Source organism: Panthera onca, chromosome F2 (assembly GCF_046562875.1).
Source record: "Panthera onca isolate mPanOnc1 chromosome F2, mPanOnc1 haplotype 2, whole genome shotgun sequence".
Classification (NCBI taxonomy): domain Eukaryota; kingdom Metazoa; phylum Chordata; class Mammalia; order Carnivora; family Felidae; genus Panthera; species Panthera onca.
Window position 1 is genome coordinate 10,535,337 of NC_138356.1, and position 27,736 is coordinate 10,563,072.

General features: G+C 39.2%; 1 protein-coding gene across 2 annotated transcripts in view; it reads left to right on the forward strand.

The window, feature by feature from the left end:
• The first annotated feature begins 3,827 nt into the window (after window positions 1-3,827).
• SDCBP (syndecan binding protein) overlaps window positions 3,828-27,736 on the forward strand; it is a 34,684-nt gene continuing 10,775 nt past the window's right edge. For both annotated transcript variants that reach the window (XM_060610586.3, XM_060610587.3), the window contains exons 1-4: window positions 3,828-3,955; window positions 18,298-18,363; window positions 24,532-24,610; window positions 25,818-25,927. In XM_060610586.3, the coding sequence (XP_060466569.2) occupies window positions 18,313-18,363; window positions 24,532-24,610; window positions 25,818-25,927 (240 nt within the window). In that variant the 5' untranslated portion in view covers window positions 3,828-3,955; window positions 18,298-18,312. The remainder of the gene's footprint in view (window positions 3,956-18,297; window positions 18,364-24,531; window positions 24,611-25,817; window positions 25,928-27,736) is intronic.

Here is a 27,736-nt window from a genome sequence, read left to right on the forward strand (position 1 = left end):
TGCCACTTACTTCCTGTCAAAGAGAGCATGAGAGAGAAACTTTATGATTGATTCTTTGTAGTATGTAGAAAAAGTCTTTCGTTCTATCACACTTGAATGATCTTGTTCGGTTCAGTATACAGTTGTCGCTTAGAAATCACTTTCCCTTAGAATTTTGAAGGCATGGCTCCATTGTTCCGTAGCTTCAAGACTTTCTGGTGGGAAGTCCAATCCATTCAGATTCTCATTCGGGAGCTTAGGACATGTTTCTTCTACCTGGGAACCTATGCACGAACTCAGTCTCCAATGCTGTCTCCTCCTTAAACTCTGGGAACCAAGGCTGAAAGTACCAACTCTCTAATCACAAGCTTGGTCTTTCTGGCAACCAGCCTCCATCACGAAGCTATCTAGGGCTCCTTTCACATCCGGCCATTAGCTACCTTATTAGCATAACAAAGACGCACATTATCACTGGAAACTTGAAGGGTTTCTGAAGCTCTGGTCCAGGAACTGGAGACAAAGACTAAACATTTAAACACCACAGACTGTCCTCTGGCCTTTGACCAATGCATAATGTCATTGTCTACCATTATGGTATCATGCAAAAGAGCTTCACCACCTATGTTTCACCCACCCATCCTTCCTGTTATTCCTCAGACTTCGGGCAGCTATTTTTTACTGCCTCTATGATTTTACTTTTCCCATAATGTCGTATGGTTAGAATCATACAGTATGTAGCCTTTTGAGACTGGCTGCTTTCACACAGCAATATGCAGTTAAGGTTCCCCCCATGTGTTTGCATGACTTAAAAGCTCACTTCTTTTTATCGCTGAATAAACTCCCATTGTATGGGTGTATCACAGTTCATTTATCCATTTAACTTATTGAATGATACCACGTTTGCGTCTGGTTTGGGGCAATTATGAATAAAGCAGCTCCAAATATTCACGTGCAGGGTTTTGCATGGGCATAAGTTTTCCACTCATTTGAGCAAACATCTATAAGTGTGGTAACTGGTTCGTGCGGCAAGACTATGTTGACCTGTGTAAGAATATCCAAATCGTCTTCCAAAGTAGATGAACCATTTGGCTATCCTCTCGCAATGAGTAGGCATTCTTTTTGCTCCCCGTCCTCACTGGCATTTGGTGTTGTAATTTGGATTTTAGCCTTTCTAATAGGCGTATAGTGCTATCTCATTGTTGCTTTAATTTGCATTTCCCTAAGGTCATATGCTGTTGAGTCTCATCATACACTTCCTTGCCATTTACATATCTGATGAAGTGTCTGTTTCAGATCTTTTGCCCAGTTTAAAAAAAATTTTTTTTTTAACGTTTATTTATTATTGAGAGACCGAGAGGCACAGAGCGTGAGCAGGGGAGGGTCAGAGAGAGGGGGAGACACAGAATCCGAAGCAGGCTCCAGGCTCTGAGCTGTCAGCACAGAGTCCAACTCGGGGCTTGAACCCACGAACCCTTGAGATCATGACCTGAGCCAAAGCCGGTTGCCCAACCAACTGAGCCACCCAGGCACCCCAGATCTTTTGCCCAGTTTTAAATTGGGTTGTTTTCCTATTGTTGAGGTTTAGGTGTTCTTTGACTATTTTCGATACAATCCCTTCATCAGATATGTATTTTGCAAATATTTTCTTGTAGTTTGTAGCTTGTCTTTTCATTTTGTAAACAGTGTCTTTCACAGAAGTTTTAAATTTTAATGAAGTCTAACTTGTCAATTTTCTATTTCATGGATTGTGTTTTGGTGTTGTGTCTAAAAACTTGTGACCAAACCTAAGGTCACCTAGTTTTTCTCCTATGTTATTTTTCAGAAGTTTAAAGTTGTATGTTTTAAATTTAAGTCTGTGATCCATTTCAAATTAAGTTCTGCAAAAGGTGTAAGGTCTATGTCTAGACTTTCTTTTGGGGGGGGGGGGCAGGTGGAAATTCAGTTGTTCCAGCACCATTGAAAACAATTTTTTTTTCAATGTTTATTTACTTTTGAGAGAGAGAAGACAGAAACAGAGCGCAGGTGTGGGAGGGGCAGAAAGAGAGGGAGACATAGAATTTGAAGCAGGCTCCAGGCTCTGAGCTGTTGTCCCAGAGCTCTACACAGGGCTTGAACCCACTAACTGCAGGATCATGATGTGAGCAGAAGTAGGCTGCTTAACCGACTGAGGTACCCAGGCGCCCCTTCCAGCCCCATTGCTGAAAAGACTATCCAGTTAGCACCTTTGGCAAAGATCCATTGAATGTATTTGTGTGAGTCTGTTTCTGGGCTTTGTATTCTGTTCCACTGATCTATTTTTCTAGTCTTTTGATAATGCCACACTGTCTTGATTACTGTAGCTTTACAGTACGTTTTGATATCAGGCAACTGTCAGGCCTGTGACTTTGTTCCTCTTTGATATTATTGGTCCTCCTGGGACTTTTGCCTTTCCATAAAAACTTTAGGATTAGCTTGTTGACGTCCATAAAATAACTTGCTGGGATTTTGAGATCATATCAAATTTATCGAGTTAGGAAACACTGAAATCTTGACAATATTCAATCTTCCCATTCATAAACATGGAATATTTTTCCATCTATTTGGATCTTCTTTGATTTCTTTCATCAGAATTTCATAGTTCTCCTCATATAGATTTTGTACACATTATGTTAGATTATACCTAAGTATTTCATTTTTTGGTGTTAATATAAGTGATACTGTGTCTAATTTCAAATTTCAGTTGTTCCTTGATGGAAAATATAACAACAATAGGCTTTTGTATATATTAAACTTTTATCCTGCAATTTTGTTATAATTGTTTAAATTTTAGGGGGTTTTCTTGGTTAATTTTTAAAAATTTTCTACATAATCATGTCACGTTTATGATTAAAAAGCAGGTATATTTTTTTCCTTACCAATCTATTGTCTCATTATTTTTAAACGTCTGTTTCATTCACTAGACCATAAACTCTCCGAGGGCAAGTTTCATCCCATTTACTCGTCATCCCTTTTATGCTCAGATTTTTTATTAGTTTTACCACAGATTATTGTGGCACTAAATAACTTAGCTAGAGATAAAATGCTTCTAAGTTAATGCTATGTGGCCAAGTACTCGATGTTACTCTACGGTAATACGGTAAACTTTGGTGATTTAGTGCCTCAGTTTCTTTGTATGCTAACAGGGATGTTGTACCTTATAGACTGATGTAAGGACCAAAGACTATACACATCAAGTTCTTAGGACAGTGCCTGGAACATAGCCCTCAAGAAATATGGTTGTTGTTGTTGTTGTTGTTGTTTTAGTTTTTGCATCCAGATACTGGTTATTACTTTTACGCAATACCACACACAACCTTGAACGGCCAACGAACTTTCGCTCGGATGGCCGAAGAGTTTATTACAGCCGAAGAAAGCAGCTGTCCCAAAGAGGGCAGGCGTTGGGAAGGGTTCATGGAAGCAATGTTTCTAAGCCTGTGAGTGGCGAGGTAAAGCGAGAGGGAAGAGATTAGTAGGAGTAAAGCGGTAGAAGTCCAAGGCTGGCGAGGAAATCTCCAGACGATGGGCTCTTCAGGACTCCCTCTGTATTGGAGGCAATGGGAACCAAATGACCCTAAGCACGGACGAACGCGGCGGAGGGCAGGTGGCACCCGGCCCTGCCGCACTACCCGTCGGGGGTGGGGGGTGGAGAAGGTGGGAAGCGTAACCCGGGGCCGCGGGTGAGCACTAAGAGCGCCCCATCCCTGGCTGGAGCGGGAGCCGGAGCAGCCCCCGTCGCGCCCCCGACACCCCGCCCCCGCCGCAGCCCCGTTACCATAGGGACTGGATCACCTGACCCGGAGCCGCGCGCTTGCGCGGGCGGAAGGCGGGGGCGGCACCGTGACGCGCCTCGCGGGCGGTCCTCGGGCGCGCGCCGCTCTTCTCTCTTCGGGTCTCGGAAGTCGGTGCCAGTTACCGAGGCGGCGGCGGCGGCGGCGGTGAGCGAGTCCTTGTGGCCTAGGTGAGCAGCCTCGGTGTGGAGAGAGGGGAGCTCGAGCCGCGTCCCGGGCGCGGAGACTGCGGGCGGAGGCGAGGGGGCCCCCGGGTCACCTAGCGGAGAGCGTCTGGGTCACAGCGGTTTTCGGGAGTCGGAGGCGACGCCCTCTCTCTCCTCAGTGGTCGCCGCGCCCCTCCTTCCGCCCCGCGGGGCCCGGGGCGAAAGTTTGCGCGGGCGGCGCGCTCTGCCTGCCCGCGACCCTGTGGGTTTCGTGGTTCCGCCCGGGACCGGGGCGAGGGGATCGGGGTCGGCGGGGGGCTGGCGGCGGCGGGCGTAGGGACAAGCCCCGAGGCCCGGCCCGCGGCGACGCCGTCAGCTGCCGCCTCAGCTCGGACTCCTGGTTCTGGTCGCTCTGGATCGTTTTTGTTCGTCTTGGCCGAGATCTCTCGGGACCGGGGTGGGAAGAGCCTGGCTGCCGCTCGTCACGGTGCGCCGCTTTCCTTGGACTGCACTTAGCCACCTTCCCGGGTGGCTTCATCGGAACGGCCTGGATTTAGGAGGAAGGAGGTGTCTGTTGAGTGGGCCAAGCCTTGACTTTCTGGAAGGGGGTGGGGAGAGGTTATTCGCCGCGCGGATTTCTGGAGAAGTTGGAGGAAAGGGAGAAACGTTCCAGCAGGGTGTGTTCAGAGGGAAATATCCCCCCGAGATGTAAATGACTCACAGTTTTCATTTCAGGATTTCCTTGTAATAATGGGAAAGTGAAGGCATGTATGGAGGTGGAAAGTTTTCCTTTGCGCTGCAGTGGAGTTGATCGTGGGGTCTTCCGGTGTGCCAGTTTTCGAAAGGAATTTCTAGGTTATCTAGGCTGTGTGTACTATCTGCATAGGCATTTACTGTGATTTTTTTTTTCTTTCTTTCTTTAAGTACACTACGTTGGTTTACCAAAGTCTCAGCATCCACTTGTTTGCGGGGCACCTGGGTGGGTTAATCGGTTAATCCTGGGACTCGTGATTTGCGCTCAGGTCTTGAGCTTAGTTGGTGGGATCGAGCCCCTCATCCGGCTCTGTGCTGACCGCGGGGAGCCTGCTTGGGATTCTTTCTCTCCCTCTCTCTGCCCCTCCCCCGCTTGTGCACTCCTTGCTCTTTGTGTCTCTTTCTTAATTAATTAATTAAGCGTAAAAAATTTCTGTTTTAAAACTCTACTTGTTTGACAGAGAAAACGATTGATTAAAAAGGAAAGTTACATTGAAAACAGCTGCAGGCTGTTCGCTGTCTCTCCAGTGTATGTAAGGGATTCGTTTAAATTCAGATTTTCCAGTCTTTAGCTTTACTATTGAGGGCAAAAGGTAAAGAAATTTCTTTTTTCATGTGTTCTGGTCCCAGTTTAGTTGTATACGTTTTTGTCCGTTAATTGGTGTGTAAATATTATGGATCAAGTGGGTTGTGCCACAGAATGAAACTAAGGATGTGGAACGTGTTTTAAAACGTTCAGGAAATAGTCCATTAAAATCCAAATTTAACTTTGACAGCATTAGTTTTTACTTATTTGAGCATTAAAAGGATATAAAAGTCATGACCAGAAGAGGATGAATTTACGAATAGGTGGCAGTTGAACGCACTCTTTAATAAAGCCATTCCTTTAATTAAACATGACTCAACAAGTTTTTTCTTTCCTCTTTTTGCCAGATTTAGATACTTGTTTTAGGCAGTAAATACCAAGATTTTCTTTAAAAAAAAAAAAAAAAAAAAAGATTCCCCTGAACCACTTTATTTATTTATTTTTCAAGTTTACTTATTTTGAGAGAGAGTCATGGCGAGTGGCAGGGGAGAATCCCACGCAGACCCCACACTGCCAGCGCAGAGCCCAGTTCGGGGCTTGGAACCACAAAGCCATGAAGTCATTGGGACGCCTGGGTGGCTCAGTCGGCTAAGCGTCCGACTTCGGCTCAGGTCATGATCTCGCGGTCCGTGAGTTCGAGCCCCGCGTCGGGCTCTGTGCTGATGGCTTGGAGCCTGGAGCCTGTTTCGGATTCTGACCTTCTCTCTCCCTCTCTCTCTGACCCTCCCCTGTTCATGCTCTGTCTCTCTCTGTCTCAAAAATAAATAAACTTTAAAAAAAAAAAAAAAAAAAAAGCATGACCTGAGCTGAAATCAAGAGTCATGAACCTTACCCAGCTGAGCCATGCAGGTGCCCCTTTTCTTGAGTTTTTGATTATAGCCATTCTGGTAGGTGCTAGGTGATATTGTATTTTTGATTGCATTTCCCTTTGAGAGTGATGTTGAGTATCTTTTCATGTGTCTGTTGGCCATCTGGAAGTCTTGGTTGGAGAAATGTCTGTTCATGTCTTCTGTCCATTTTTAAAAATCTGATTATTCTTTGGGCTTTGAGTTGTATAAGTTCTTTATGTATTTTGGATACCAGTTTTTTATCAGATCGGTCATTTGCAAATATCTTTTTTCATTCAGTAGGTTGCCTTTTAGTTGTGTTGATTGTTTCTTATGCTTTGCAAACAACTCTTTATTTTGATGTCCCAATAGTTAATTTTTGCTTTCAATTCCTTTGCCTCAGGAGACATATCTAGAAAAATGTTGCTACAGCCCACATGAGAAACCCTTGCTGCTTGGGCTCTCTTCTAGGATTTTTATGGTTTCAGGGCTCACATTCAGGGCTTTAATCCATTTTGAATTTATTTTTGTGAGTATGGTGTAAGAAAATGATCCAGTTTCATTCTTTGGTGCCTGATCAGTTTTTCTTCAATACTTGTTTTTTGTGTTTTTTTTTGTTTTTGTTTTTATAGTAGCCATCCTAATGGGTGTGAGGTGATATCTCATAGTTTAGATTTGCATTTTCGTAATGATTAATGATGTTTAGCATCTTTTCATGTGTTTATGGCCATTCTTGTATCTTATTTAGAGAAATGTCTATTCAAGTCCTTTACCAGTTTTGTTGGTTTTGTTTTCTTGTGGAGTTTTAGTGGTTCTCTAAATATTCTCAGTATTAATCCCTTACTGGACATATGATTTACAAATATTTTCTCCCATTTTATGTGTTGCCTTTTTGCTCTGTTGATAGCATCTTTTGAAGTACAAAATTTTAAAAGTTAATGAAGTCTAATGTGTATATTTTCTTTTGTAAATATACACATTGGTATGATGTGCCTTGGTATGATGTCCAAAAAATCACTGCCAAATCCAAATTCATGAATCTTTAGTCCTGTGTTTTCTTCCAAGAGTTTTTTTTTTGCTGTTGTTGTAGATCTTGAATTTAGATCCTTTATCCATTTTGTTAATTTTTGAAATGGGGTTGTTAGGTAAGGATTCACATTTATGCTGTAGCATATGGGTACCTAATTTTCTGAGCACCATTTGTTGAAAAGACTTTTATTCATTGAATGATCTTGGCACTCTTGTCAAAAATCATTTGACCATATATACGTGTGAAGGTTTATTTCTAGGCTTTCTGTTCTTTTCCAATGATCTCTGTGCTATTATGCTGATACCCTACTGTTTTGATTACTGTAGCCTTATAATAAGTTTTGAAATCAGCAAGTGTGAGTCTTCCACTTTTGTTCTTTTTCAAGATTGTTTTGGATATTTGAGTCCCTTGAAATTCCATGTGAATTTTAGGATGAGTTTTTCTATTCTTGAAAAATACTCATTGTGATTTTGATAGGGATTGCATTGAATCTTGAGATCACTTTGGATGATATTGACATTTTAACCATATTAAGTCTACCAATCCATGAACATATGGTACCTAAGTATTTTATTCTTCTTGATGTTATTGTAAGACAGTAGCAATTTTAAGATTGTTCATTTTTCATGTATAGAGATGTAGCTAATTTTTGTGCATTGACTGTATCTTGCTACATTGCTGAATTTATTAGTTCTAACAGCTTTTTTTGTGTGGAGTCTTTAGAAGTTTTTAAACCCTAAACATATACATCATATAATATGCACAGATCATTTTACTTCTTTTTCAATTTGGTTGCCTTTTATTTCTTATTTTTGCCTAATTACTCTCACTAGAACTTCCAGTACTGTGTTGAGTAGAAATGGAAAAAGCGGGTTTCCTTGCCTTGTTGCTGATCTTAGAGGAAAAATATTTCGTCTTTCACCACTGAGTATGATATTTAGTGTGGGGTTTTCATGTATGGCTTTTAATAATGGATGTAGTTTTCTTCTATTTGGTGAGTGTTTTTATCATGAAAGCATGCTGAATTTTATCAAATGTTTTTTCTGCATCAGTTGAGATGATCATGTGGTTTTTGTCTCCTTTATTTTATTGGTGTGACCTATTACGTTGATTAGTTTTTGTATGTTGAACCATCCTTGTATTCCAGGAATAAATCCCAATTGTTAAAAGGTGTATAATCCTTTAATGTTCTGTTGAATTCCATTTGCTTGTATTTTGAGGATTTTTGCATCAGTGTTCATAAAGGATGTTGGTCTGTAATTTTCTTTTTTGGAGCGACTGTCTGGCTTTGGTATCAGGTTAATGCTGTCCTCAGAGAATGAGTTAGGAAGTTATTACCTTCTCTTCAGCTTTTTCACCAATTTTGAGAAGGACTGGTATTCTTTTTTAAATGTTCAGAATTCAGTGAAGTTTCACGGTTAGGGCTTTTATTTGTTGGGAGATTTTAGATTACTGATTTAGTCTTCTCACCTGGTATGGGTATATTCAAATTTTGAATTTATTTGTGATTTAATTTTGGTAGGCTTTATGTTTCTTGGAATTTGTCCATTTTATTTAGGTTATCTGATACTTTGATGTACAGTCATGCAGATTACTCTCTTATAATTTATTTCTGCAGAATAATTGTTAATATTCCCATTTTCTGATTTTAGTATTTTGAGTTTTCTCTATTTTTTAGTCCATCTAGCAAAAGGTTTGTCAGTTTTGTTGATTTTCTTCAAAGAACCAACTTTTGGTTTCATTGATTTTTTTTTTTTCTCTCTCATATTTTCAATTCTCTGGTTCACTTATTTCTAATCTTTATGATTTCCTTCTTTTTGCTAGTTTTGGGTTTAGTTTATACTTCTTGTTTTAGTTCTTTAAGTTCCCTCTCCTTGTAACACATATGTTAGCATATTTTGTACAGTGCTCTAAAGCATAATTTGTTTTCCCAGTTAATGATATTTTAGACCTCTTTCAGTGTTCGTATATATAGAACTTCCTCCTTTCAAGTCTTTTGCTATTGCGGTTGGTGCTTCGATGAATAAGCTTTTACATATGTCACTCTTTACATGCGAATATTTTTGTAGGCTGAAGATCTAAAGTGGCATTGCACTATGTTTATAATTCTGGTAGATACTGCAAACTTCTGTATGGAACTTGTACTAGTTTACACTTCCACTAATAATGTATGAGTGTTTCTCACAACCTTACTATCAGAGTGTTGCCAAACTTTGGATTTTTGCCAATCCAGCAAGTCAGAAATGTAACCTTATGGGTAAGAAGACAGTATCCTTACATAACAGTAGACTTTATATGGCCACGTTTCACAGTGGTTTATGAGAATCTCCTTGGATAATTATTAAAGAGTTCCTAAGTCCTTCCATGGTCTGTGTCAGCCTGGGAAGCTCTTTTTAACTAGTGCCCAGGTAATTCTGATCTGATGATTAACCAAGTTTGAGAACCATCACCCTAGACCTGTTTAGGACTTTATCAAAGTGAGCGCATTGACGCCATTTATGAGCCATATAGAATGCTTAGTAATCCTTAGTGTACTGTAATAAATGGTTATCACCATTTACCATGTAAGCCCAATGGACACTTCTTTTATTTTTTATACTTTAATTCACCTTATGAAAAACTTGTAGAAGTAAAAAGTAAAGGGACAGTGAAGCACAGTTTTACTGAAAACACAATTTTAATAATGACTGGACACGAGAAACCCACGTTTTATTCTAAATTTTCCTGGATTTGGGGTGCCTGGGTGGCTCAGTCAGTTAAGGGTCCGACTTCAACTCAGGTCATGATCTCGCGGTTCATGAGTTCAAGCCCCATGTCAGGCTTTGTGCGGACAGCACAGAGCCTGGAGCCTGCTTGGGATTGTGTGTCTCCCTCTCTCTCTGCCCCTCTCCCACTGACACTGTCTCTCCCTCTCCCAAAAATAAACAAACATTAAAAAAAAAAAAAACCTGAGAATATGTGTAGCAGACAATAAATAACACAGAGAGCAGGAAAAAAAAATTAAAAAAAAGAAATAAGTAACATTTCCTGGATTTGAAAGCGTATGTGGCTGAAATGGGCAACATCTTTTTGAGTACAACTAATTGTTCATCAATTGTAATAAAGGAAATTAGCATGTGTCTATCTTATAAATATTGTTTCCATTTGAATATGTCTCTAATATGTTCTAGCTTGTCATTACTTCATGATATTTGTTGTCAAAACAATACTGATTCTAGATCTCAAATATATCTCTAATAGATTCTGCTTTTACCATCTGGTAATTTTTGTATTTGCATTGTCAAAATGCAGTACTTCTGCAAATATTAATGTCTTTTTGAGGGGAACACTATCTTTGTTCTATATTTACAGAGAATTTTCACTTATACTTTATATTATAAACTCCAATTAGGGTAATTAATGTGCTGAGTTTTAAAAAATTTCTCTACATTAGTTTCCTTCCAATCATCTTTGTTGAACACCAGCCTTCATTTGGCCGTTTAAAAGCCATATCAAGTAAATTTTGATTCACAGATACAAGAGTAAAAAGATGATAATATTTTAGTAAAACTGAGTGAAAAGTTATATTTCTTTATTAGAGATATATATTTACCTACTGATTCTTAAATTTGAAGAATTTCTGTTAGGGTATTGTCATCTGAAAACCCAGTCTGTGATTTGCTTATATAATCAATTTCCTCATTATATAAGAGCCTAGAGTACAGCTACTTGTCACTTTGCATTATCTTCTGATTTGTCTAATAAATAACTTCCTCCTTCAGTTTCCTTCTTTCTTCCATCATGGGTGAAAAATGAAAAATTCCAAGTGTTCAAGAAATGCTTGTTTAGAAAATAAGCTACAAATGTGGTGTCTAAAGAGTATATATATTCTTGAAAGAGGATGCAATACTCTGGCCAGTACAAACTGAAGGATAAAAGAGTGTGATTAATTTACTATTGCATCATTCTAGGTGATCTTATTTTTTGTTAATTTGGTTTTTTTAGCATGGTTGGGGATAACTGATGAATTCTGATGAAATAATTCCTAGATTGATGAAATAGGTGTTTCAAAGACAGGAAAATAAGTTCACTAAGATCTCATAATAGATCTTAGTTTTATAAAAAAAAAAAAAAAGTCCAGTTGAGCCCTTATTAAATTTATAAGATAGAGTGATTTTACTACATTTAAACATTTTTCTTCCTCTTTGTTCTTTGGATGATCTGTACGAAAGAATAAAAGTCGCTAAACAGAACTCCTAAAAAAAAAAAAAAAAAAAAGGGAACTCATTGGACCCTGATGGGTACACAGTGTTGAGGGCAGATTTCTGAACCTGACTCCAGACTTGACTGTTTCATTTTCTGGGCTAGGAATCTAGATTACGGTACTATAGTAGTCTCCCTTTATCTGCATGGTCAGATGTGGTCTGGAAGCAGATGATTCTTCTCTGATGTATTATCAGAAGGTCAGTAGTAGCCTAACGTTAGGTCACAATGTCTATGTCATTCACCTCACCTCATCCGTTTTATCACCTAACATCATAAGAAGGGTGACTATAGTACAAAAGGATATTTAGAGAGCGAGAACACATTCATATAACTTTTGCAGTATGTTTTTATAATTGTTTTATTGTTATTGTTAATTTCTTAGTATGCTTAAAACTTTGTCGTAGATACATACGTGTAGGAAAAAGCATAGTGTGTTTAGGTTCAGTGTTATAACTAGTCCATATATCCAGTAGGGGTCTTGGAACGTGTCCCTTGCAGATAAGGAGGTTATGAGTGTACTTTAGGTTCCTTTACTGATGTGCATTTGTTGTTTCTTGTGCTAATTAAAAATGTTTTGTACCATATTTTATTTTACAGTAATTGTAAGCTAATTAGGCTACTTCTATGTTTAAATAAGAGAATAGTTTCATATGCTGACTTCCTGTGAAAATAACTTGTGGGACTAGAACATTCAAGCCCTTTGCTGTTGAAGAGTTCAGGAATATAGCTTGTGGTGGCAGATATTTAAAAAACAAATGGGTTCTAAAAATTTTTGCCTTACAGGAAAGATATTTTGTTGATGTCATACGTTAAATTGAGACCCTGGAAAGCAAATTAAGTTGGTGGCAGAGCTGAGACTAAGACTTGGCTCCCCTGCCCCCCACTATATTTTTTAATTTTTAAAAACTGTTACTAAAGTTCAGAGGAGACCTATATCATTGTTAGTTTCAGGTGTGCAACAGAATGATTTTATATTTGTATATAATGTGAAATCACAGTAAGTCTGGTTAACATCATCACCACACATAGCTTTTTTCCCTTGTGGTGAGAACTTTTAAGATTCATTCTCTTAGCACTTTCAGATATACAGTACAGCATTATTAACTGTAGTCATCATCCTGTACGTTATATCATCAGGATTTATTTTATAAGTGAAAGTTTGTGCCTTTTGACTCCCTTCATTCACTTTGCTCATCCCTTACCTTCCCCCACCACTGGCAACTACCAGTCTGTTCTGTGTATCAACAAGTTTGTTTTTGTTTTTGTTGTTTAGATTCCACATATAATAAAGACCATATGGTTATTGTCTTTGACTTTTTTCACGTAGCATAATGCCCATAAGGTGTGTCCATGTTGTTGCAAATAGCAAGATATCCTATTTTTTTATGGCTGCGACATATTCCATTGTGTGTGTTTGTGTGTCTTATATTTTCTTTGTCCATTCCTTTATTCATGAATAACAAGATTTCCTTCTTTGTTATGGCTGAAAATATTCCATTGTGTATATATACCACATTTTCTTTACCCATTCATCCATTGATGGACTCTTATGTAGCTTCTGTGTCTTGATTATTTTAAATAGTGTTGCTTTGAACGTGGAGGTGCAGATATCTTTTTACGTTGGTGTTTGTGTTCAGATATATACTCAAAGGTGGAATTGCTTGGTAATTCAGTTTTTAATTTTTTGAGAAACCTCCGTGCTGTTTCCCACAGCACCAGTGTTGCACCAGTTTATGTTTGCACCATTGATGCACAAGGGTTCCTTCTTCTCCGGATCTTCACCAACACTTATTTCTTGTCATTTTGATTACAGTCGTTCTGACAGGTAGAGGTGATATCTCATTGTAGTTTCGATTTGCAGTTCCCTGATGGTTAATGATGTTGAGCACCTTTTCATATACTTGTTAGCCATTTGTATGTCATCTTTGGGAAAATGTTTGTTCAGATCCTCTGCCCGTTCTTTTAAATGAGATTTGTGTGTGTGTGTGTGTGTGTGTGTGCGTTCGCACGCTTAAGTTGTATGAATTCTTTATTTTGGACATTAACTCCTTTTCAAATATATGACATGAAAGTGTTTTCTCCCATTTTGTGGGTTGCCTTTTCAATTGTTGATTGTTACCTTTGCTCTGCAGAAGTTTTTAGTTTTAGTCCTACTTACTTAGTTTTCTGTTGTTGCCTTTGCTTTTGGTGTTACATTCAAAAAATCATCAAGATGAATGTCAAGGAGCTTAACATCTATATTTTTTTCCTAGAGGTTTTCTAGATGTTCTGAAATATCACATATGGCATTTGAGTTATGGAGGCCTTTAGTCCGCCCAGATAGAAAGACTCCAAGGAAGTTACCCTGACACTGCCCTGAGGAAATGGAGAGTCAAATGGGAAACTGGATACTGAGGCAGAGTAGTTGGGTAATTTTTATTTTTAGGCGTTCTAAAGAAACCCTGGCACTATTTCAAGCTCTGAGAAACCTCTTAGTAGAAACGAATTTGGGGGTTATTTTCTAAGGCCTGGGATGCAGAGGCCTTTCATTATGCATGGAGAAAGTTGAGAGTCCATGAGGTTGCATAGAGTGGGCCAAACCTGGTGTAGAGGTAAATGGAGAACACCAGTTCTTTCCGGGCATTAGACCAGTGAAAGAAAGCTGTTACAGTCAGGAATGTTGTACTGAACTGGTGGAGTAGAGTGGATGGCAAGATGTTTTGCCTACTAATCTCAGGGTGAGTAGGATATACACCAGTTGATTCTCAGCTGTAGGGGAGGCCTGGAAACAAAATTGTATAGTCAGTCCGATGATAGTCTGTGAGGGGCGTTTTAAGAGAAAGTGAAATGAGAATTCACATACTGATGTAATAGAATTATTTTCACAATCCCCTTAAATCTCATCATTAGTCATTCTGAAATTCCAGCCATACTTGAAAGGATTTTTCAAAGATAGCTTTGTAGTTCTTCAGAAAGAACTACTTATTGTTGACACTTAAGATTAGACCAAAGATTAACTCATACAAGTTGATAGAGCCTTTCGGAAAAATAATACAAGAATTTATTATTATCCTGGAAGAGCTTTAAACAGGGTTGTGTTCAAATATGTAGACTTGTAGGTGAAGAAAATTGAACTTTTCAATAAATGTTCGAAAGATACTTACTGCTATTGACAACATCAGTAAAAATGTAATAAACATTTGACTTGGTTTAGGACAAGACATCATGCTAGATAAATAAGAAATTAAAGGCCTTGACCTCAAGAACAGAGATAAACGTAAACTAGCTGTATAACGTAAGGCAGAATGACGCTGGTGACTTGAGAGAAACGGTGTCAGACTGAGGTCATCAGTGGTGTCCTCACAAAAGTGGCTCTTGACTGCGATTTTGATAGAGAAGTCCTGGAAGGACATTCTGGGAAGAGGAAGCAGCTTTTGCAAAGATACGGAGACACAGAAGCACTAGACCTGGCTGGGAAATAGCAAGTAGTTTGTGGCTAGAATGTTGTAACGCTTAAAGGAAATGATGTGAAATGAGGCCACAACAATAGTTTGTGAAGGAAAATCATTAAGGAATCCTTTGTGTTTTAGAAGAATGGTGAGAATTAATTAAGTTCAACGTACTTAGAGCAAACCTGAAACTAAATGTTTAAAAAAGCATAGGTTGGGGTGATATTTGATATTTAAAAAATGTCTGAAAAGCCATTTATTTTTTCGGGGATTGAATTTGAGTATTTGTATGAGTGTGAAGTCACTTCTGGGGAATGAGCAGCCTTAGAGTTCGGACGACTTCAGTTAATATTTATTTGAGGGAAAGCTTCTATGAGGAAAATCTCTGAGAAAATTCACTGAGTTTTGAAACTTACCACTCATCCAGTTCATTTTTCATGAGGAAAAGGGGATCTTGTGGGTGGCCAGTGGCAAAACTAAAAGTAGAAACCAAAAATAGAAATAGCACTAGATTAAAAGTCAACATTTGTTCCAGTGAATTTCAAAGGATTTTATGAGGTTGATAAAATGGTTGGAAAGGTAAATAAAATGTGTTTAAGGGGGAAGCTGTTAGAGAAATGATTTTTTGAGACACAGAAAAGGTACTCCCATTCCCCCCGCCCCCTGGATTAATAGAATTAAGTCATTTTTTAAAATTGTGCTTTCACATAAATTTGTATTTTATTCATAAACCTAAGCCCTATTTTCCCCTTAAAAACTATCAGGCCATTTTTATTTGGCATTTTGTTGGAGGCCCTATCCCAGGAGAATTAGGCAAAAAAAAAAAAAAAAAAAAAAAAAAAAAAAAGAGAGAGGAAAGAAAGTAATAAAGTAGTCAAAGGATTTGAATTGGCATTTTCCCTAAGATACACAAATGGCCAATAACCAAATGAAAAGATGCGGAACATCGTTAGTCATAGGGAAACACAAGTCAGAACTGCAGTGGGTGTAGCTTCATGTATGCTAGGGTGTCTGTAGTCAAAAAGACAATAGTCAGTATTGGCGAAGATACGGAGAAATTGGGACCCTCTGTTATTTGCTACTGGTGGCAATGTCGAGTGATGCACTTGGGTAAAAAGCAAAAGATGTATGCAATCTGAAAAGCCAGAGTATGATGATGCAGTCACTTTGGAAACCAGTTGGACAGTTCCTCAAAAAGTTAAAAACATCAAGTGACCACGTGACTCAGCAGTTCTACTCTTCCCTGTGTGACAAGAGAACTATACACGTTTACACAAAAATTTGGATGTGAATGTTCATTAGCATCATTAGCGGCATTATTCGCAATAGTCAAAAAGTGTAAAAACCCAAAATGTCATCGAGTGATGAATGGATACCCCAGATGCAGTGGCTCTGCAGTGGAATATTACGTAGCCATAAAAAGGCGTGAAGTGTTGGTCCGTGCTACAGCGTGGAGGAACTCGGAAAGCATTATACTAAGTGCAAAAGAAAGAAACACGAGAGTCAACATGTTTTGTGATTCTAAATTCAATATCCAGAATAGGCAAATCAAGAAGCAAAAAGTAGATTCTTAGTTGTCTAGAGCTGGAGGGAGGGGAGAATAGATAGGCGTGTCATTTGTTTTTGAGGTGCTGGAAATACTCTAATATTAGATGGTAGGGATGGTTGCACAACTGTAGACATGTTAAGACTGTAGAACTGCATCTTTTAAAAGTGAATTTTATGGTATGTGGAGGATATAAATTTTTTTAAAAGTACGGTGGTCCGGCATCCAGTCAAGAAATGGAAGCGATACAGCAATTTAAACGGTGAAAGTTGAATGCACGGAATTATTAACTATACCATGATTTAAGGGACAGGAATTGGCTGGCCAAAAGTAAAGACAACTTTAATGAATACAGGAAGAGCAGATTTAGTTAGTACCTACTACCCCCGGGGCTGAGCTGGAGCGCCCCCAGTGGCTGCCCTCTTCCTGCGTCTGAGACCCGGGCCTCGGGGAGTGCGGTTCTTGCTCGGTGGAGGGTGAAGTTGGCGTCTCAGAGGCAACCCTACTGGCCCTTCTCCCTCCGGGGTGCTGGTGGAGGCCAGGATGGTGCCGTCTCTGGGGACTTGCTGCACACGAGGCGGTGTCAGGGAGAGCTGCTCACGGGGAGGTGCGTCGCGGGTGGCAGCAAGCGGGAAGCTGCTCGGCGCGGCGCCGGGGTCCGAGGCGCTTCTGCGCACTGTGGGCCTCGGGCGCTAAAGAAGCCGCTCCCTGGCGGGAGCGAGGTGCTGGAGAAGCAGGTCCCGCGAGGGCCTGGCCAGAGCGGTGTCCTGGACCCTGGAGGCGAAAACCCTCTCGCCTCCAGCGTATCTCCAGCTCCCTGCACGGAGGGAGCTTAACCTGGTGCTGCTGGTCACAGAGCAGTGTTCAAGGGCCCATCTCCATATCGCAGAGCCTAGAGGAATGCCTGGATTTGGAGAGGGGAGGTAGGTAATAAATTGATAGCTAGTTCCCGAATCTCTGTCATACCTACCCTATGCCAGTTTGGGATATGTTCTGTTTGGTTGGCTTTAAAGAAGTACCACATATTTATTTCAAAATAGCCAAACAAAATTTTAAAGTACATATCCTTGTAATACTTCTAAAGAACTTTGTTTTAAATTACTAGAAAAAACAACTCATGGTCACTAAAAAACATTGAACAGTATAGAAATGTCTAAAATGTAAAAATTTCTTTGGGCTCCTCAGTGGCTCAGTCGGTTAAGCATCCGAGTTAAGCTCAGGTCATGATCTCATGATTCATGAGTTCGAGCCCCGTATCGGGCTCTGTGCTGACAACTCAGAGCCTGGAGCCTGCTTCGGATTCTGTGTCTCCCTCTCTCTCTGACCCTCCCCTGGTCATGTTCTGTCTTGCAAATAAATAAACATTAAAAAAAAAATTTTTTAACGTAAAAATTTCTCTTATTCCTTAGTCCCTTAATATCTGCATCATTCGTGTGTCCTGAAGATAAAACTGTTGTTAATAATTGCTGTCTATTGTTTCTTCTAACTACGTGTGTGTGTGTGTGTGTGTGTGTGTGTGTGTGTGTGTTTTTCCTAGTGATAGAGATTCTATAGATACTGCATAGGAACTCTTTTAGGGTTTTGTTAGGATATGATCATTGCACATCTGCCAAGTGCATGTGCACACTAGGTAAGTCACATAACTGTACTCTTTGATTTTCTAAACTTTTGAAGTGGACTTTTCCTTGAAGGGAAATTTAAAATCTGCAGTGGATACAGTTTGGTAGTAGTAGTAAGGGAGGGAGAAATAGTTTGCTAACCAGTAATCAGTTTTTAGTGTAGGCTAGATGTTCCTATTTTTCCATGTGTCTTACAGTTCAGATGTTTCTTACTGTGTTAAAAATTTACACATGTTCACATGTATTGCTGGTTTATATGTTGCTGGCTATGCATAGTATTTAAATTTCAATGACATTTGAATTACAGAAATTTATTTTTGTTTTTTCTTTAGAAAAATCCTGCAAAAATGTCTCTGTACCCATCTCTTGAAGACCTGAAGGTAGACAAAGTTATTCAGGTATGTTTAAGTTGTTTGTGTACTTTAGAAAATATATATGTAATGTCATAATGTTCTAGTTATAGGTGAAGTGAAGGAAGAAACTTAAATAGCAGGTGCATTCATTTTTACAGTTCAACTTTTTTCAGTTTATTAATTGCAGACTAAAAATTTACAGAAAAGCTACCAATTCTTTTTTATTTCACTGTGAATTAATGGGCCTGGGGTATTACTTCTTTAAAACTGGACTTAAAGCTCTTTAAAGATAGGTTGATTTTAAGACCAGAATTTAAATACTATATATTTAAGTTGGTAAAATACACTTCAACTCCTTAGGCGGTTCATAGTTTTGTTTAAAATTAGTACATTGTTCTCTTGGATCTTCAGGTATGACTGATTTTTAAAATGAGTCTTTGCCTTTTCTTCGAAGTTAAAAATTACAGAAATGGTGAATGCTTTTAGAAGTAGCGTAAAAGCACAATGAAAGTGAAGGGTTTTGTTTCCTTTTAGGTATAAGTGGCAGACATTTCACGTGTTTGTCCTCTAAATGTATTTCATTAAGTCAAACGTTTTTTGTAGTACTTCATGTGAGTATTAGTTTTGAAGACAGATGCTTCTGGGGCAGGCACCTGGGTGGCCCAGTCAGTTAATCCAGCTCTGGGTTTTGGCTCAGGTCATGATCTCACATGGACATGAGGTCCAGCCCTCCTCCGGGCTGACAGTGCAGAGCCTGCTTGGGATTTTCTCTCCCTCTCTCTCTTTTTCCCCCTCCCTGTGTATGCTCTTCCTCTCTCTCTCTAGATACATAAATAAACTTAAAAGAAAATTTAGTTTTTGAATGAAGACTGAGTCTTCTTAAGAAAGTTGGAAATAGGGGTCAATTCTTGCTGTTTTTGTGAGTTTTTATTCTTTTTAACTGGGATAATTTGTAGTATTTAATGAACCTATCCTTTTTTCCAGTTTACATTAAACTTGATCTTATAAATAAGCTCATTTTTTTTTAGCTCTTGTTTATTCTTTGAATTTGATAAGGTAAATGAAACTCCGTGATTTCCTTCATTAGTCCTAAAACCTTTTTAAAATGATAAATGTGATGAGATTCTTTCTGAGTTGTTAATTACTTCAAAGCTTCTTATCCTGAAGATCCTTGTTTACTCCAAGTAAGATTTACTTCTTAGTAATTATTTAACAGACATAAAAAGTTTATTATAGGGGCACCTGGGTCTCAGTCCATTGAGTGTCTGACTTCCTCAGGTTGTGATCTCGCAGTTCGTGAGTTCAAGCCCCACATTGGGCTGTGTGCTCTCAGCTCAGAGCCTGGAGCCTGCTTTGGATTCTGTGTCTCCCTTTCTCTCTCTCTCTCTGTCTCTCTCTGCCCCTCCCCTGCTCATGCTCTGTCTCTCTCTCAAAAATAAATCAACATTAAAAAAAATTAAAAAGTTTATTCTAAGCCTGCAAGAAGTCTTAAGCAACCTCAAGTATGTAAGTTTTTTTGGGCAAAATGTTGGCCTTTCTAGGGTGAAAAACCCCCAGCAATAACAGTAGCAGTTGTATGGCTGCTTATAGCAATGATTGGGTAAATATGGGTGGACATCATGAGTATTTATTTTCCATTATAAATCCACTGAGGATATTAAAATACGGTTGGTAAAAGTGTCTGAAATCTGTTCAGCTGCTAAAGGCTTTGATGCTTCAATTTTAAGAGGTTTGTTCAGTCATGTAATGCTCTATCCTTTCTTCAGTATTTTGTCAGCATTTTTCTTATATAGTTTTATTTCTGCAAAATTCATCTGAACAAGCATACGTTGTTTTTTTTTTTTTAAATTTTTTTTTCAACGTTTTTTATTTATTTTTGGGACAGAGAGAGACAGAGCATGAACGGGGGAGGGGCAGAGAGAGAGGGAGACACAGAATCGGAATCAGGCTCCAGGCTCTGAGCCATCAGCCCAGAGCCTGATGCGGGGCTCGAACTCACGGACCGCGAGATCGTGACCTGGCTGAAGTCGGACGCTTAACCGACTGCGCCACCCAGGCGCCCCGAGCATACGTTGTTTTTAAAAAGCTTGTGTCTGAAGTATTTAGCCTTCACGAATAACAAGCCATTAATAAGACATCAATAAGGATTTGCAGATGGATCTGAAGGAATGACTAATCTGTTTTCATCGTTTTCTGTTAGTTTTTATAGAATTGAACGCTAACCAGAGTTGCCTTTGAACAGAAGTTTTTGATTTTTGAAAAACAAAAAGGAAAGTTGATATTTATAAATGTTTGATTGGAAAATAAAGAGGGCTACGAACACATCACACTGACCTCTTTAAGGAGAAGCAAATTATATGGGTATTTCCATCAGAAGACCTTTTAATGTTCTGAGCAGGAAGCTAGCTGCTTAGAAATACAACCATGAGTTAAGGAGGGGGAAACTTGGCTTTTTATTCTTTCTGTATTTAAAAATAGTCCTGCCTTAGTCACTGTAGTCCTGGGCTGGTCTTTCTTGTTTCATTTTCTAAGATAGAGATAGGTTTATTTTTGTGCTTGAGATGCCCCTGCAGAAGCAGCGTTTATTTTCTAATCTTCTGACCTTGTACACCACGGCAAAGCTAAACTGCAGCAGCGAACTGGCAGTTCATATTGTGTAAACTGTTTTACAAAAGCCATTAGGCTGTTGCTCTTAGCATCATATAATCCCTGAATCTCTATCCATTATGAGGTTGACGCGAGTGTCTCCACATGCATGCCCTGGAAGGGACTCCTTGGGGATCCCATTCCTTTTTTTTTTTTTTTTTTTTTTTTTTTAGTAATTTGAGATTTCCAGTAAGTGTGAAATAGTTTGCTACATTTTAATGGTGTATAGTCTTTAAGCCCTTGATGTACCTTCTTTCTTGTGTTTTATCTTTACTACAGATTATATGATAATTAAATATGTACCTGTTAGCAGAGAGCTTTCTCTATATAGTCTCACTTCAGTATTTCTTGTATAAGAACAGAAGCAATGAGTACAAGAACAGAAAAATATACCCAACGTAAAAAGGAACAATTTTTTAAACATTAAAAAAACAATTTTTAGGGGCGCCTGGGTGGCTCAGTCGGTTAAGCGTCCGACTTCAGCTCAGGTCACGATCTCACGGTCCGTGAGTTCGAGCCCCGCTTCGGGCTCTGGGCTGATGGCTCAGAGTCTGGAGCCTGCTTCCGATTCTGTGTCTCCCTCCCTCTCTGCCCCTCCCCCGTTCATGCTCTATCTCTCTCTGTCTCAAAAATAAACGTTAAAAAAAAAAATTAAAAAAAAACCAAACAATTTTTAAAAGTTTGAGAGTCGGGGAGGGGCAGAGAGAGGGAGAGAGGATCCCAGGCAAGCTCCACACTCAGCACGGAGCCTGAAACAGGCTCATGAGATCATGAGAAAGAATAATTTTTTAAAAATAGGGGTGCCTGGGTGGCTCGGTCAGTTATGTGTCTGACTTTGGGATCAGGTCATGATCTCCTGGCTAGTGAGTTCAAGCCCCATGTCAGGCTCTGTGCTGACAGCTCAAGAGCCCGGAGCCAGCTTCAGATTCTGTGTCTCCCTTTCTCTCTCTGCCCTTCCCCCATGCATGCTCTGTCTCTCTCTCTCTCCTTCAAAAATAAATAAACATTAATTTTTTTTTTAATTATTACGTTCTATTTTTAGAACAGTTTTAGGTTCACAGCAAAATAGAATGGAAAGTTACAGAGGGTTAACCTGTAATTAACCACCCCTCCCTTCAACACATACATAGAGCACATCCTCCCCCACTATCAGTATCCTCATTTGATTGGTATGTTTGTTGTTAAGTGATTAGCGTACACGGACACATTACCACTCAAAGTCCATAGTTTGTTTACATTAGGGTTCACTCTTGGTGTTACGTACTTGGTGTTGTTTTGACAAATGTGTAATGACATAGCCACCATGGTATTGTACAGAATCTAGTGTTATACAGAATTCTGTATTGCAAAATATGGCCCTAAAAATTCTTACCTATTCCTCTCTTCCTCCCCACTTACCCTGGCAGTTGCTGATTTGTTTACTGCCTCCATAGTTTGCCTTCTCCAAAATGTCATATAGTTGAAATCATACTGTTTTCAGACTTTTCAGGTTGGTTTCTTTCACTTAGTAGTATGCATTTAAGTTTCCTCTATGCCTTTTCATGGCTTGATAGTTCATTTCCTTCGAGTGCCGAACAGTATTTTTTTTTTTCCTTAGAGGTTATCCAAGAAGTAATCCACTGGCTCCTAGCTCATTTTAGCTGATAGCTGCTGAAAGAACTTTGAAAATTCAACATGCACTGAGTTTGTGGACTATTATATAAAATTATAGAGATTTTCATTGCATTTTATTTCAGTTTAGAATGTGACAAATTGTAAAACAATCAATACTAAAGTATGCAATAACAAGCATATCAAAATATTTACAACCCAAATGAATGAAGTACCCTCCAATGCTTTTATAGGCTGTGCTTATTTAAATTAAGCTTCCATCACTCCAAGCCTCTTTGGGACTACTCTTGGCACTAATTTCAGGAATAGGTATAACACTTCATTATTTTTTTAACGTTTATTTTATAAGTTATTTTTTTAAATTTTTTTTAACGTTTATTTATTTTTGAGACAGAGAGAGACAGAGCATGAGCGGGGGAGGGGCAGAGAGAGAGGGAGACACAGAATCTGCAACAGGCTCCAGGCTCTGAGCTGTCAGCACAGAGCCCGACGCGGGGCTCGAACCCACGGACCGTGAGATCGTGACCTGAGCCGAAGTCAGACGCTTAACCGACCAAGCCACCTAGGCGCCCCTTAACGTTTATTTTAGAGAGCATGAGTGGGAGAGGAACAGAGAGAGCGAGACACAGAATCGGAAGCAGGCTCCAGGCTCTGAGCTGTCAGCACAGACATTTACACTTTTCATTACTCTTTTACTCACTACTCTACAAATACTTGTAGAAGAAAAAAAGCTCAACCAGACTCATATAAAAAGTCACACATCAGAAAAACACCTAAAAATGTAAATACTTTTAAGTTGCTAATAGTTTGCCGTTTTAGCATATCCCACTGAAATCATCTTCATTTTATCAGCTGTAAGCAGAGGGATACACTGTACTAAATACAAAATTATTACGGAGTAAGCAAAGTGCATACTTTATCATGGGTACAAAGAATAACGATTAAAATAACGTATAACTTTTAAACAAATTTGTCAAAGTCATTTCACAATGCATGTATTTGTCAACATGCTACTCTTACCGAAATACGCCAGGAACTCCTCTCAGGCTGCCTCACAGCGCATGTCACATTAAGTATTCCAAGATGAAATCCTTTTTCTGATACGGATCTGACTTTCTGAAATCACCATGTATCATTTAGAGACAATATTGTAAAGTTGTACGGCCCACCTCTCTTTTGTTTAAATTCACGTATTTATTTTAACATACATCCAAGTTAGTTAACATACAGTGCAACGGTGATTTCAGAAGTAGAATCCAGTGATTCGTCTCTACGTATAACACCCAGGGCTCATCCCAACAAGTGCCCTCCTCGATGCCCCTTGCTCATTTAGCCCATCCCCCCACCCACAACCCCTCCCAGCAACCTTGTTTGTTCTCTGTATTTTAAGAGTCTCTTATGTTTTGTCACCCTCCCTGTTTTTATATTATTTTTGCTTCCCTTCCCTCATGTTCATCTGTTGTGTATCCTAAATTCCAAGTATGAGTGAAGTCATATTTGTCTTTCTCTAATTTCGCTTAGCATAATACACTTTAACTCTGGTTCCATCCACGTTGTTGCAAATGGCAAGATTTCATTCTTTTTGGCTGGATTAAATAAATATGTGGATTAAATTGGAAATACGTGCATTAAATAAATACGTGGATTAAATAATGCAGTTTAGGGGTACCTGGGTTAAGCGTCCAGCTTCAGCTCAAGTTATAATCTCATGGCTTGAGCGTTCGAGCCCCGCATATGGTATATGGTAAATGTTAAAATATTCAGAATATGAAGTGTATTTTAGATTTGCAGATTTTCTTTGAAAAATATGTTGCTGAAGGATTTGAAATTAAACTTTATTGAATAAGACTTAAATGTTTTAGTTTTTTTGGAAGTACTAAATTTAACTTATAAATTATGGAAGAATTTTAAGTAAGTGTATATGTAGCATTGTAAGAATCTTCTTTTCTTTTTCAGGCTCAAACTGCCTTTTCTGCCAACCCTGCCAACCCAGCAATTTTGTCTGAGGCCTCAGCTCCCATTTCTCAAGATGGAAGTAGGTTTATATTTTGGGTTCATTGTTCTTGAACAGAAATATGTTTAAGCTTTCTTTTACTGAAATAGGGAATCCAAAAAAATTTTTTTAACCTGTAGCATAATATGTGGTTCAAGTTCCAGTAATAGTAGGAAAAAAATGTTTACTTCAAAATAGAATCCTTTAATCAAAAGAATGAACTATGACTATGAAGATAGGTCTTATAGTTTAATCAAACTTAAGTGGATTAAGTGACATCTCAGCCCCATAAACCCCTAATTTATGACTGCTTCATTATGAAAAAACAGTATATGTGCACTGTGTGTCCCATGCTACTGCTCTTGAACTTTGTGAACTGTCCTCCACCTTTGTGAGGTGAGGGTGGGGTTTGAAATTTCCAACCACCTCCGTTTGGGGGAGCGTCCCAAATTCTGGAACCTCTACTAGGTCTCCGTATATACGTCTCTTTGATTCCTTTTCCTTCTTTGTTTAGAGAGGTTTAGACCAGAGCTCCTAATTAGTATGACTTAAAATAAAAAAGGAGTATTCGATAGATTTTTGTACCCAGTCATCTTATAACTACTTATAACATTGTTTCTTCTAGAAAATTCATTTTAAGTCACAAGTCATGTAAAAAGGAACTTAAGGAAATAGCACCTAACTTTGCTACTAAGTTAAATACTGCTGATACTTAAATATATTGTTTCTAAGATTTCGTTGGAATGTGGTTAATGTTTTTTAAATGCTCTGACACTAAATACGTTTTTAAGCTTTGATTTATTTTTTTTATTTTAGTTCAGAAGAATCATTTCAAAGCTGTGTTTATTAAATGAGTTGTAAAGTAGCTGGCTTGACAATAAACATTTTAGTCAGTTCTGAGGTGGAGATCAGTGCTATGCTTACAAAATTGAGAAATAGGTTTATGTTAAGAAAAAAAGGCAAGATAATTTATTTGGAAAAATTTATTTGTACTCTTCACTATTTAGAAATCTGAGGTTATTTCAGTTTAAATGTCTTTATACTTTATGACTTTCACCTTAAACTTTTTCTGTATTTCCCATTTCTAATTGTCATTACAGAGACAAGGAGACGATTTTCCAAATTGCTAATTTAAATTCATTCTAGATTTTCTAAATTAAATGTAGGTTTTAAACACAACTAGAAGCCCATAATAACAGTTTTCATTTTAAACATTCCTCTGTTTTCTTTATGCATTCATTTATGTTAGATCTCTATCCTAAACTGTATCCGGAGCTCTCTCAGTACATGGGGCTGAGTTTAAATGAAGAAGAAGTCCGTGCAAATATGGCCTTGGTCCCTGGAGCATCAGTTCAGGGGGTACGTATAGTGTAATTAATTCTGAATTGTATAAAATCATATTTTAGACATAGATAAAATGTCTTATGGCCAACTCTTATGGCCAACAGATTTATAACTTCACAGATTTATAACTTCTCTAATTTTAGATTGCCTCCTGGATCTCACTTCGTAAATGATCTACTTTCATCCTTTTACCACTTTTCTAGTTTCTTAAGAGTGAGAGATTCAGACGCCGCTGACTAGTCCGTTCTCCTTAGTCTTCTGCATTTAGTCAGTTACGAAGACCTGGTGATTTTGTCTTCACTGTGATTTTTGTGTTCCCTTTAGTCATTCCAGGGCTGCTATAACCCTACTCAGGCTACTTCTAACCTCTTCAATTTCCTCGAGTGACTTCTTATATCAAACAGTACTAAGCTGCTGCTGGATTCATCTTTCTGAAGTACAGGTCTGTCACATCTCTTTGGTCACAATCTTCTAGCACTCCCAAGTCTAAAGCTCCCTGTAATAAGACCCCAGATTCTAGGCTTGAATCTGATGCATCTCACAGCCTCTTATTAAGGTTCTTGCTGTGAGGCCATAGCCCTTTATAGCACTTATTATAATTAAATCACAAAGACAGGGTCCGTGTCTGTCTTGTTGCCGTAATTCCAGTACTTAATACGGTACCTGGCATTTACCTGTTTACCAAATATTTATTGAAAACTTGCTCGGATCAGTCAGAGTCCATTTGGTAGACAGCAGAAGAAATTAGAAAAGTTGAAGACTTGAAAACGCGGACGTGGAACGGAGATGTAATTGCAGGAAGTAGCTGCTGCTCCTGGCACTGGGGTGGCACAGGGAAGGGTTCGGAGTTTGCAGAGCCCGCAAGCTTGGGGGGAAGGGCCCCTTGGAGCTGGGCCTCAGACCTTGCAGGAGAGGACACTGCTGTTAGCACTGGGACCTCGGGGAGGGTGTGGCGAGGCCGGTTCTGGGAGTGGCAGGAAAAGCTGGAGAACGGAATCAACTCCTGCCACCAAGATGAAGGGTGAGGCCCAGGCCGTGCTGACAGGAACAGGAAACAAAGAGGAGGGAACAAGGCACTTGTCCTCCTCTAGCCTTCCAGCCTCCTGTGGTGGATGCTGACGAGAAGCCCCTGACCCAGGAATACGCACGTAACCTGCACGCGTGAGCCCCAGTGTCGCCAAATAGAGTCTAGAAGGGTGGCTTAAGAGCTGGCACTGCCTCCTCCTTTGACTACTCAGTATATGCACACATTTCTCCAAGGATTGTAATTTCCTAGGACAGCAGTTACTTCACAGGTGCCTTTTAAAAGATGTAATTCTTGGTAAAACTGAGGTTCAGTCCACTTTCTGTTAAGGGAAGCCCTCATGGTAAGCGTTTTAGGCTTTGCTGGGCACATAGGGTTCCTGTCGCCTATTCTTGCGGTTTTCTTTGTTTGCTTACAACCCTTAGAAACAGAAAAGTCATTCTTAATCCAAGGGTGTGTAAACCAAGTCAGTTACCACTGACGGAACGACGTTTCTCTTACCCTTTCCCCAGAATGGGACAATGCCAGTTATCATAGCCATGTCTGCGCAGCGGCCTGTGGTACCAGTTACTGTGCAATATCAGTTACTCCTTACTACTCATGTTCCCAGCTGAATATTTGTAACCTAAAGAAAAGGTATCGAGTTCACTGCTATAAAAAATTCAGGTATTTTGGGTAAAGGAAGTAGGGGGAAACAAAAAGATCAATTGCTGTATTTACAGAAGGTGTACAGGTACAATCACAGAAGGTAGTCATGGCTACTGTGATTCTCCTGGTGACTGATCATGATGCTGTAGTTG